The 12,446-nt window shown below is 43.2% G+C and overlaps 1 protein-coding gene across 1 annotated transcript in view; it reads left to right on the top strand.

Moving 5' to 3' along the window:
- LOC126482112 (follistatin-related protein 5-like) overlaps positions 1-12,446 on the top strand; it is a 505,334-nt gene that overhangs the window by 476,007 nt on the left and 16,881 nt on the right. Inside the window, exons 12-15 of the mRNA XM_050106091.1 lie at positions 1,935-2,075; positions 6,246-6,461; positions 9,131-9,281; positions 11,160-11,360. Of these exons, the coding sequence (XP_049962048.1) occupies positions 1,935-2,075; positions 6,246-6,461; positions 9,131-9,281; positions 11,160-11,360 (709 nt within the window). The remainder of the gene's footprint in view (positions 1-1,934; positions 2,076-6,245; positions 6,462-9,130; positions 9,282-11,159; positions 11,361-12,446) is intronic.

The following is a 12,446-nucleotide window of genomic DNA, read 5'->3' as shown; positions in this document are numbered from 1 at the left end:
ACACGGAGCATGCGACATGGATGTCACGCCGTGATAAACGCTCACGGAAGGCATAAAAGTTATTGAAAATGTCAAAATCCCATAAACAGTACTCAGTATGACGGGATGAATGATTGTTTCCACTTTGTTTTCAACACTCGTCGGCTATTTCAGCTCTTTTTGTGTAAATGAATGAGAATCTAATGGTTTTTGTTGTGTACTTAATTTTATGAAAGATAAAGGTATATGTGGTATCACAGTAAGTTCACAATTGTTGCTCAATAGAGTATGGCAGATGTCCAAAGTCATATTCCCCTAATTTTTTTGCAAAGTTTATAAATTTCCTTCTTTTCCCTAGCCTTATATCTTCAAGAGGCTGGCATGTTAATCTGTATTTGGCAACGTCAGTGGCTGAAGACAGTCAGTTTCCTTTAAAATTGCCACCCCCAGCACCTTTTGAGGCGGGGCGTGGGTACTAGCCCGGTTTTCACCTAGTTGGATGTGGAGAACCCCCTAAAATCTATATCCAGACTGGCCACACACCGGCCCTCGTCGTTAATCCGTTGGGCATGTTCGATCAGCTATCCAGGCGTGTAATACACAGGGTGATTCAAAAAGAATACCACAGCTCTGAAAATCGCAAACTCTGCAAAGAAGATAAGGAGAGCTACGCCGTCTTGTCGATAGAAGGGAGCTCTGAAGTTTCATTTGGTAGCTCATTTGATCACTACGAGCACCGTTAGCTGCGTAACCTGCATTTCGGTTGTCTGTGCAAAAGTGGTGACTGCTCAACAAAAAGCTTCTCGTGTTATCGAGTACCGTAGAAGTAAATCGGCGACAGTTGTTCAGCGTGCATTTCGGACCAAGTATGGTGTTCAGCCTCCTGATAGTTAGTGTATGGTACGTTGATATAAACAATTCACAAAGAAAGGGTGTTTGTGCAAATGAAAAAGTTTCGGAAGGATGTGCACTAGTGAAGAAAATGTTGGCCACATTCAAGAAGCATGTGGTCGCAGTCCAGCAAAATCCACCTGCCGAGCTAGCAGAGAGCTGCAAATTCCGCTACCAAGCATTTGGAGAGTGCTAAGGAAAAGGTTGTTTATGAAAGCTTATCGTCTACAATTGGTTCAGGTCTCTTACGAAGCTGATAAGGTGAAAAGAATGGAGTTATGCAATTTCGTCCTTGAGAAGATGGAAACAGATGACCAGTTCATTTCGAAGTTAATGTTTAGCTATGAAGCAACATTTCACACAGCAGGGAGGCCAATCGGCAAAATGTCAATATATGATGCACTGAGAATTCGAGTTCAGCCCCTATGATTCTTTTCTGTGGGGGTGAGTTAAAGATATTGCGTTTCGACCACCTCTACCAGCTAACATTGAAGCACTAAAAGAAAGAATAACTGTAGCTATCGAAACTGTTATGCCGGATATGCTACAGAGAGTGTGAAACGAGTTCGAGTAGGGGATTCGTGTCGATCGAGTGTCTGGAATGCGCCATACTGAACATTTATGAACTAGTTTTCTACTAAAAAGATCTTCGGTGAGTCCTCTTCACGTTGATTAATTACCCAAGGTTCCATCATGTTTCTCTGATTAAATACAGATTTTCAAAGTTGTGGTATGGTTGTTGAATCACTCTGTATATACAGATGTAAATTAATGATTCTTACCCACAGCTTTTATAAATATCGAATTTCTTTTACGGAATAAGACGAGTTGTGTGGAAAAACATTTTCAGATTGTTTTTAAATTTAATTTTGTCTTCTGGCAGACATTTTACATCATTGATTGGATAAACGAAGATGTTGATTGGAGCAGTTTGCAGCAGCTTTTTTTTTTTTTTAGGTAAATTCGACCTTAACGTGGAATAATGGCCGATGTTCAGTCCCAGAGAAGATCAAAGGCAGAAGAGAGATATCAAGTAGTCATTGACCTTGTTATTTGTTTCGCAGCAGGAGTACGTGTGCGGCGACAAGGGCGTCAACTGCAGCTGGGGACAGGCCATCAACGTGGCCAACCGCTACGTGTACGTGGCGCAGCCGCACAAGGACCGCGTCCTCGTCATCAGCAAGATCCAGATGGTCGTCGTTGACGTAAGCCACAAACCAGCACCCACTTCTACATCTACGTGTGTACTCTGCAAATCACATTTAAGTGCCTGGCAGAAGGCTGGTAGAACGGCTTCCACAAATGCTCGTTGTTACACTTTATCGCTAGTATCTGCATGACATAAACTTAACCCCATCAGCCTTACTTTTCTTCACATGGTTGTTTCTAACGTAATAAACCTCCCCTGATAGCCTTTTTGTCTTATGCGCCTAATCTCAATAAAAATTCCACTTTTTGCATAAGAGAAAAACAGTAGTAAATCAAAACACGCATAAATGGTTGAAAGTCTTTCTAAAATCAACAAAACCTTACATTATTTGAAACGATGTTACGTACCCAAGGTGGCGCACATATTCCGATCAAGGTTCAAAATCTGGTGAAGCACTTCTGATCCATTTTCCCTGTTCTTTCCGAAAATGAACATTAAAAAATTGCATATAAACATAACAAGAGTAGATATACCCAAATTTTCCCATGTGAAAAGCATTATTGATTGCTACCTTTGACCGACCACTGTGACCGAGCGGTTCTAGGCGCTTCAGTCCGGAACCACGCTGCTGCTATTGTCGCAGGTTCGAATCCTGCCTCGGACATGGATGTGTGGGCTGTCCTTAGGTTAGTTAGGTTTAAGTAGTTCTGAGTCTAGGGGACTGATGACCTCAGATGTTAAGTCCCATAGTGCTCAGAGCCATTTGAACAATTTTTTGCTACTTTTGTCTCAAGAATGTTAACGTGAAGGTAGTAAATTTTTCCTGTCTTTCACGACAGAGGATAAATACTAACTTGTACAGGAGGGGAATTAGAGCAGATAGCAACTTACTGCATTGCAGCAAATAACGAATTATATTTGTTCCGACCACGATATCCCTGCAAAGAAAAGTAATGCATCATTGACGTACACAGTGTGTTCCAGAAATGCTGTGACAAACATCGAGGGTGGTTGTAGAGGGTGTTTTGAGAAATTAATGGAGGATGGGAACCTGTGTCCTGAAACATCATCCAACGACGCTACAGAGCTTCGAAGTTATACGTGTCGGCACCTGCCACTAGGCTACCCCTCTGTTAGCAAACGTGACTTTTTATCCAGACGTGCCAGAGGCAGAATGTCTCGCAAAGTTGTTTGTTATTCAGTGATCGCGACCGATCGCCACGACCGCCAGTGGAGAAGATGTAACTAGCTACTGCGTAGACAGGCCTTGTCTCCTATGAATGTTATGATATGCTGGTTCGCTTGATGGCAGTTTAAGACACGGTTTTCAATCGACTGTTTATTTTTCTCCTGGAATACTGTTAAGTCTTTATTGTTTTCCCTATGGAGCTAATCTTCTCCACTGACGATCGTGAAAATCAGTCGCAGTCACTGAATAACAAACAACACTGCGTGACGATTCACCTACGGTCTGTCAGCGCACAAAGTCACGTTTACCTAGTGGAAGGCGTCGGCACCTCCAGCTTCAACGCTTTGTAGCCTCGTTGGAGAAGTTTCCAGTCACGTGTTTGTGTCCTCAATTCGTTCCTCGAGGCACCCTCTACAATCCTTCAGAGTATGTCACAACATTTCTAGGACACTTTGTATATCGCTTCCTGCCACCAATAAACTATACTCCTACGTCTACTGTTATAGACACTACACGAGTAAGACTTGGAGCCAATATGGCAAGGTCTGGGAACAATCAGTCTTTGTTCACGCGATTTGTCATGTCGCGCAGCTGCCGTCCGCTTAGCACCTAACGCTAATACAGTGTTCTCTATCTGAAAGACACTGAAAGAGAACAGGCCGAAGTATAAATTCGGCGATAAATCACAAAGAATCATCTCAGGATGAAGTGACAGACTCCTTATCCATATAATAGTGACATACTACTGCACTATATCGAGCGTTGGCATCAAACTGAAGCAGCACTAAATGTGACCCATTGTGTAACCGTACTGTTCTACAGCGTCTGCTGTGTCACTGGTGGCGTATATACTTACATCTTTGCTCAGAAACAGCATGTTTGAATGTCGAAGATGTCTCTGGTTCGCTGGGCTGTTGATTTAGCAGCGCCATCAGCAGCACGATTGGCAACAAATTACTTCTGTCAATGATTCTCACTTCGGGGTTTGCATTACAGTTGTCTCCGAGTATTCGTGACACCCTCTAGTGATGAACACTCTCTCCGACAATGGTATTGTTCGCCGGCACACTGAACAAACGTCGTGAGTCCTTTGCGCCGCATTTTAGACACCCTCAGCAGCGGTTTCTATGTCACAGACACTGTAGTAACTGAAGTGCAATAATTTTTGAACGCATTCCAGTAGCTGTATCCAGGCAGGTTTGCGCTTGTCGACACGCTGAAAGGAGTGTTCATTAGTTATTTGCACAACAGATTCTTCTTCGTACTCATCCCGCTCATTCGTCTGAAATGCTCTCATTGAATCTTTTCGGGGTTTAACGCGTAGGCGACTCGCCACTAAATCTAAAACACCAAACAACAGTTCTGAACTTCGGGCCGTGAAAAACATGATGGAAAATGCCATTCCTCGGGGAAGCGTTCAGAGTCTGTTCGAGCCGATGCTATGATACATATCGGTACTATCATTGTGGCATGTGGACCGTATTAGTTCTGGTTATGAGCACGTAATGTTATTTTATATCTTTGTATATTTAACATCTGAGCAGTAGTAAACCATTTGTCCACTGAATATCATTCTTTATTTATTTATTTATTTAGCTTATAGCGTAGTGCATCACATGAATTAATTACATATAAATAATCGGCAATACGAACATTAAGTATCATATAAAATATATAGCTAATATAAAAAGAAAATAAAGGATAGATACAAAATATATATTAACTATATAAAACCACGAAATATTGCTGGTGTATTCTACGGCCTTTTCGGTAGCATGCAAGAATTCGGAGCAGTCACCAGTGAATCTTCGACTATATGTATCATGGTTTGTCTACTAGCTCCGCAATGACACTTGGGAGAAGCTATTTTTCTCCATACATACAACGAGTCAGGACATCTACGACAGTTTGTTCATATTCTGTTTATGGTAGAACAGATTTTTTGAAGCTTGCCGAATCCATGTGTTGTGGTGGTGAGGCAAGACATTTTATGAAAGTCAGGGGCTGCCTGTTTGGTCCACCGCTCTTTTCAGCGATCAACAGGCTGAATCAATTTTCATCCAAAACTATTTCACTCTTTAAGTTTTGTTGTCAAGAGCGCAGTCTGTTTCTCTCGCTAACGGGGACGTCTCGATCTATTTGTAGAAGAGGGCTGTTCTCGATCTTTTTGAGTCCTGAAAGGAATAATTTCTCTCGTCTCAGATGGGAGAAGCTTTATTGCTTATTGCGAGTAGCCAGCAGGTTGAGGTGGAATTTATAGTCCCTGTTATAAGGTGCATGGAGTTAGACATCGATGCACCTAGTGTGCGCACTGATGCGCCAAAGCGATTTAGCAGGTAGACTGGGCCTCAGGTTAAAGTCTCTAGCGTGGCGCCTGAAGACGTTGTTGCAAGTTCTAAGTTTGGCGGCTGTCTTTGACAGATGACCCTTGAAGCTCAGTGGTCTAGATATTATGCGTATCGATTGTGGGAAAGCGGTTTGTTCTCAAAGTAAATACTGAGTTGCCTGTTGGTTAACGCGTCGTTGAGGCGGAATGTAGAGACTCTTTCTTTGTCGCACCGAGTTGCAATCTCCAACTGCAAAAGTATTTCCCAATATCTTCCAAGTTTTTCGTCAAGGTGTCCTCAGTAGCCTCTATAGTAGAGGATGTCTTGAAGAAGGATCAAAAGTTATTGGGAAATGCTTTCCCCGTTGGAGGCCTGCCGGTGTGGCCGAGCGGGTCTACGCGCTTCAGTTTGGAACCACGCGACCGCGACGGTCGCACGTTCGAATCCTGCCTCGGGCATGGATGTGTATGATGTCCTTAGGTGAGTTAGGTTTAAGTAGTTCTAAGTTCTAGGGGACTGATGACCTCAGACGTTAAGTCCCATAGTGCTCGGACCCATCTGAACCATTTGAACCCCATTGGCGATTCCGACGCTGTCCAACAAAGTCAGAACTCTCTACGTCATGGATATCGTTAATTTCTAATGATTGCTACGTGCTGTTTCTGTGATTGATGGCTCGTATTAACCGAGCAGCCTGCCTCGCCGGCAGGTGGTGACGACGGACAAGATGCCGGTGGAGCTGCACTACGTGCCGCACCTGGACCAGGTGTGGGTGCTCAACTGGCGGTCGGAGCGCGACCGCGGCGTCAAGACGGTGCAGGTGATCCGCGACGCCGCGCAGAAGCGCAAGCACCACACCGTCCACCCGGAGCCCATAGACGGACAGTTCGACCTCGTCAGCGGACTCTTCATGCCACCGGTGCAGGTACGTCTTCCCTCACGTCTCTCACTTTCGACTCCAGTCAACACCTGGGGCTGACTCATGCGTATTCTATAGCGCATAGTGGTGTCGTGCTGAAATGAAATACGTTTAATATGCAATGGTTCCCAAAAATATTTAAATAATTGTATGACGGCTATGCCCTTCTTTGTCCTCCATTCTTCTCTTCCCTCTTCTCGTTTAACGTCTTAAGCCCTCTCCTTCCTCCTTGAGGGTGCACCAAATTCTCAACTCTTGCCTCCTCTTTCGAAAATTTCATTGTAAGAATACTTCGTAAGAATCCTTGCCTTACAGCTATCTTTCCACTAGTAGGAAAGTGTTGGCCAAGTGCCGAGCGGTGCATTAGGGTGGCGTGACTAGTAAAGTGATGTAGAGGGGTTGGATAAAAAGTAGTGGCAACACCGCCGTAACATAAATGTTGTGCTTCACATGGAATGTCCGCTGTTTGTATCTGGCAGCAGAAGGGCAATCCAAGTAGTGAAGTAATCGGCGACGGCTGAGTCAGTTGCTGTGTGTAGTGTCTGAAAGTGCGGAAGGCAGTTCTAGTGCCTTAACATGTATTTAGTATAAGACCAGCGATAAACCACCATCGTCAGTAATGTCTTTCAAATACTTCGGTTCAACGATTAGAATAATGAAAAATGTGACAGGGGCACACGCTGGGCCGTGAACCACTGCGGGGACACAAAACGGAGAGGTGAATCATGCACGGACGACGTGATGCACGTCTTGACATTCATCTCCCGGCACGACTCGGAATGTGGAGTTTGCGACGGGTCCTTTTGATCACTATGAAAGGACAACTTTATGCGCTATATATTTCATTGGGACGTTCTTAAAAAGGAACACTATAAAAATTTTGGAATTTTGGAGACCTGCTCCAAAAGACGTTGTGACACTCAACCGTTTGTATGTATTGAGCACGGATCGTAGTATTAAAATCAGATGACGTCAGAGAAGGCAGGACATAAGGAATCATTCTTCTTGTGCATTCAGTGAAGGAATGGGAAGATATATGGCTAATATTGATACGCAGTACACTTAGCACGTCGGGCAGCAGATTACTGAGCACGACTTTCAATGTAAAAGATATCCTACTAGCATTATACTGCGTTATGCGCCTTTAGTGAGCATTTTCACTCATATTGTCGTTGCTGTGGCTTTCTTTCTGAAGACTGCTTTGGTGCAGTTCTCCGCACTACACTACCCTGTCCAAGCCTCTTCAGCTTCTAATAACTATTGCAATAGACATCTACTTGAACCTGCTTAATATATTCCTCTTGTCTCCCACTGCAATTTTTACTCCACACACTTCCGTCCAATACTAAATTGTTGACTTCTTGACGTATCGGAATGGATGCCATCAACCAACTTTAGTCAAGTTGTGCTACAAATTTCTATTCTATTCTGTTTTTTTTTTTTTTTTTTTTTTCAGTACCTCCTCATCGCTTACGTGGTCCAGCCATTTAATCCTCAGCATTCTTCTGCAGAACCACATTTCAGTAGCCTCTACTTTCTTCTCTTCCGAACTACTTATAGTCCACGTTTCCCTTCGATAAAGACTACGCTCCAGAGGAACACTTTTAGAGAAGACTTCGTAACACTTACACTTATAATCGATGTCAAAAACTTCTCTTCTGCACATACGCTTCTCTTCTCATTGCAAGTCTACATTTTATATCCTGTCTGCTTCGGGCATCATCAGTTATTTTATTCCCCAAATACTGAAACTCCTCAACTAATTTCAGTGCCTCATTTCCTAATATAATTCCATGAAAATCGCCTGATTTAATTCAACGACATTCCACTACTCTTGTTTTGCTTTTGTCGATGTGTATCTTACATCCTCCTTTTAAGATCAATGCCCATTCCGTTCAAAAGTTCTTCCTGGTCCTTTGCTATCAATGACAAAATTATAGTGTCATTGGGAAGCCTCCAGTTGTTTTTCTTCTCCCTGAATTTTAATGCCGTCGCCAAAATCGTCTTCCCGTTTCTGCTTGGTCAGTATACATCAAAAATAGGCTACAACCCTCCCTAACTCCCCTCTCAACTACAGTTCCCTTTCATGTCCTTCGAGTCCTGTAAATACAGTCTGGTTTCTGTATAAGTTGTAAATGACCTTTTGCACTCTGTATTTTATCCCTGCTACCTTCATAATTTCAAAGACTGTATTGCTGTCAGCATGGTCAAAAGCTTTCTCTAAGTCTACAAATGCTGTATACTTCTGTTTCCTTTCCTTGGCGTGTATTCTAGATGAGTCGTTGGGTCAGTATTCCCCAGAGTATTCCTACATTTCTCCGGCACCCAAAGTCATCTTTCCCGATGCAGGCTTCTTCCAGTTTTTCCATTCTTCTGTAAAGAATTTGTCATAGTATTTTGCAACTATGGCTTATTGAGCTAATAGTTCGGTAATATTCATAACTGTTAGCATCTACTTTCTTTGCAACTGGAATTATTACATTCTTGTGAATACTGTGGGTTTTATGCGTGTCTCGTACATCTCGCACACCGGATGGAATAGTTTTGTCGTGTCTTGTACCAAGCATAACAGCAGTTCCAGGGGAATGTCGTCAGGCTTACAGACAATCATGTGTAATTTCTCTTGTTGCTTCACCTCCAGAAGTTGTAATCGGCGCCTTCCATGTGTTCCGCAGGACATGAACCAGCTGTTCAAGTACGCCTACGTGACGCACACGAACCAGCGCGGGCTGTACAAGCTGGACCTGGCCACCATGCGCTACATCCGCAGCATCGACCTCACGCCCTACAACTGCGTGCCCAGGCACATCGAGTTCTCCGCACTGTGTAAGTTGTCGATACATTATGCGAAAACCAAAATCACTCGTTTTGTTTTCAGCTCCAGGTAGTCACCACTGTGTAAAATACTTAGTAGAATATAAGGGGTGTTACGGGTGTAAGTCTAGAAATTTCCATGAATGACTGGCTTACAGTGTACTAAATAACATTAAACCAGTATTTACTTTCAGACTTACTTCACTTTCAGACTTACATAATTACAGCAGACCTCGGCTTGATCACTGGTACATTAAGCAAGTTCAAATGGACGAGGGGTGTAGTAGTTATGCAGGAATTCGAATAACTATATCATTTACCTGTAAAACTTGTCGAATACTTACTATCATTATCTCTTAAGAAAAATACACCTCTTCTCCTTCCTAATTCATATCACATGCATTGCAAATATGAATTATTTATCGATATTTTATAAAAGACTAGTTAATAAAGCTATTATGTTTTTTTAAACTTAAAAAACATTTATTAACTAAGTTTTATAAAATATTGATAATTAAGAATTTGTATTTGCAAGGCATGTCAAATATAATTAGAAAGAAAAGGACGTGCATTATTTATAAAAAATTATGGTCAGATACGCTGTAATTAGCATATTCATGATGAATTTTATATTTAAACTATTTACGTAGAAAAGCCAAAGAAACTGGTACATGTGCTTAGTATCGTGTAGGGACCTGGGACCACGCAGAAGTGCCGCAACATGACGTGGCATGGACTCGACTAACGTCTGAAGTAGTGCTGGAGGGAATTGACACCATGAATCCTGCAGGGCTGTCCATAAATCAGCAAGAGTACGAGGGAGTGGAGATCTCTTCTGAACAGCATGTTGCAAGGTGTCCAAGATATGCTCAATAATGTTCGTGTCTGGGGAGTTCGGTGGCCAGCGGAACTGTTTAAACTCAGAAGAGAGTTCCCGAAGCCACTATGTTGCAAGTCTGGACGTGTGGGGTGTCGCATTATGCTGCTGGAATTGCCCAAGTCCGCCGGAATGCACAATGGACGTGAATGGATGCAGGTGATCAGACAGGGTGCTTACGTGCATGTCACCTGTCAGAGTCGTATACAGACGTATCAAGGTTCCTATATCACTCCAACTACACACGCCCCACACCATTACAGAGCTTCCACCAGCTTGAGCAGTCCCCTGTTGACATGATGGATTCATGAGGTTGTCACCATACCTGTACACGTCCATCCACTCGATACAATTTGAAACGAGAGTCTTCCGAACAGGCAACATGTTTCCAGTCATCAACAATCCAATGCCGATGTTGACAGGCCTGGGCTTCGTGTCGTGCAGTCATCAACGGTACACGTGTTGGCCTTCGGCTCCGAAAGCACATATCGATGATGATTCGTTGAGTGGTTCTCACGCTGACACTTGTTGATGGCCTAGCACTGAAATCAGCAGCTATTTGCAGAAGGATTGCACTTGTGTCACGTTGAACGATTCTCTTCCGTTGTTGTTGGTCCAGTTCTTGCACCATCTTCTTCCGGCCACAGCAATGTTGGAGGTTTGATGTTTTAAGGGTTGGTGATATTCACGGTACACTCGTGAAATGGTCACACGGGAAAATCCCCACTTCATCGCTACCTCGGAGATATTGTATCCCATAGCTCGTACGCCGACTATAACATCACATTAAAACTCACTTAAATCTTGATAACATGCCATTGTAGCAGCAGTAACCGATCTAACAACTCCGCTAGGCACTCGTTGTCTTATGTAGACGCTGCTGACAACAGCGCCATATTCAGTTTGTTTACATATTTCTGTATTTGAATATGCATACCTGTACCAGTTTCTTTGGCGCTTCAGTGTATATCCCAAGCTATGTCTTTGTCAATCGTCGTCTGTCCTGCCGGCAGACGGGTACGCGATCCTGGAGTGCGAGGAGCCGGTGACGGGGCGCGCCGCGGGCCAGGTGCTGCTGGACCACCTGTCGGACGCGGTGCTGGCGCGCAAGCCCGCGCTGCTCGGCCGACCCACAGTCGCCCCTGACAGCCGCGCCGTCGTCACCGTAGACCACGGCCGCGACGGCGTCACGCTCGTCGTGCAGCGCGTCACCGGTGAGCCCACTACTCGTCTGCTCCTCTGCTACGCATCATCCGTGCTGCCGAGGGAGGCGGCGCGGCAGTTACACATTGCACAGTATTTGTGCTGATCGTTCGAATAGCAACTTGGAGGCAATCGCCACAAAAATTTCAGACAAAAAGTTTTTTTTTAATACCATGGTGCGCGCCCTCTTACAGCATGGAAAGGCCTAGACGTAATTATTTTGTTAGGCTTATTCCTCTCATTTTTTCAGTCGGCAGCTGACAGAAATTATCATTTATCTCCTCCGTGTCGAATTCTTGAGATGGCAAAATAGCCAATATTTTCAAAAGAATGCTTAGTGGAATTTTGGCTGTTTGAACTGAGCTCCGTTTCACAGAAGGCCAATTTCTTCCATACCTTATTTTATCCTAACCTGAACCTTTAATTTTTTTCTGCCGCTGGACGCAGACTGTTCAGCTTTTTTTTTGCAGCGCAAACTGAAGTCAGTTTCAGATAACTTTATTCACGGGCCACAAGGTAGCTTACTCACTAATGACGACCATTCGACCTTTTTAGCGGGAACTCAAAAGCCAAATAAACAAACATATTTTTTTTTAAAATACGAATGTATTTCTATGGGAGATAATTTTTGACCGTACAAATTATACCAGTACCGATTGGAGACAAGTATAAAACAAGTTTCTTGTGGTGACCACTAATATAATTCGCAGTGGTTGCCACCTCCTTTTGTATGGTGTACATTACTTTTTTTAACTTTATTTGAGGACACAGACAAGTTTCGCGTTTTTAATAAAATATCTTCACTGTGCGTCTTGGAATATTACAAGATATTTTCGTTGTCACATATTGGTTATAGATTTAAAACAATTCATAACAGCTTCTTTTACAATAAAATAGAATCTGACTTACACTAATTCCATTATTTCAAAAACATGCAGCATTCCCTTATGTGGAAAACTATTTAAAAGACTCAACCTTTTCATGTAGTCACTGTGGTTCGTAACGTACTAAATAACAATCCAGCTTCCGTTTTGTGCGTATAACAATGTCATTTGTTTTTAAAAGTGTTGTCACATTTTTCTGTTTTTGTTTTCACG

Source organism: Schistocerca serialis, chromosome 1 (assembly GCF_023864345.2).
Source record: "Schistocerca serialis cubense isolate TAMUIC-IGC-003099 chromosome 1, iqSchSeri2.2, whole genome shotgun sequence".
NCBI classification, from domain to species: Eukaryota; Metazoa; Arthropoda; class Insecta; order Orthoptera; family Acrididae; genus Schistocerca; species Schistocerca serialis.
The sequence above is the reverse complement of the archived record's forward strand: the minus strand, read 5'-3'. Positions and strand labels throughout refer to the sequence as shown.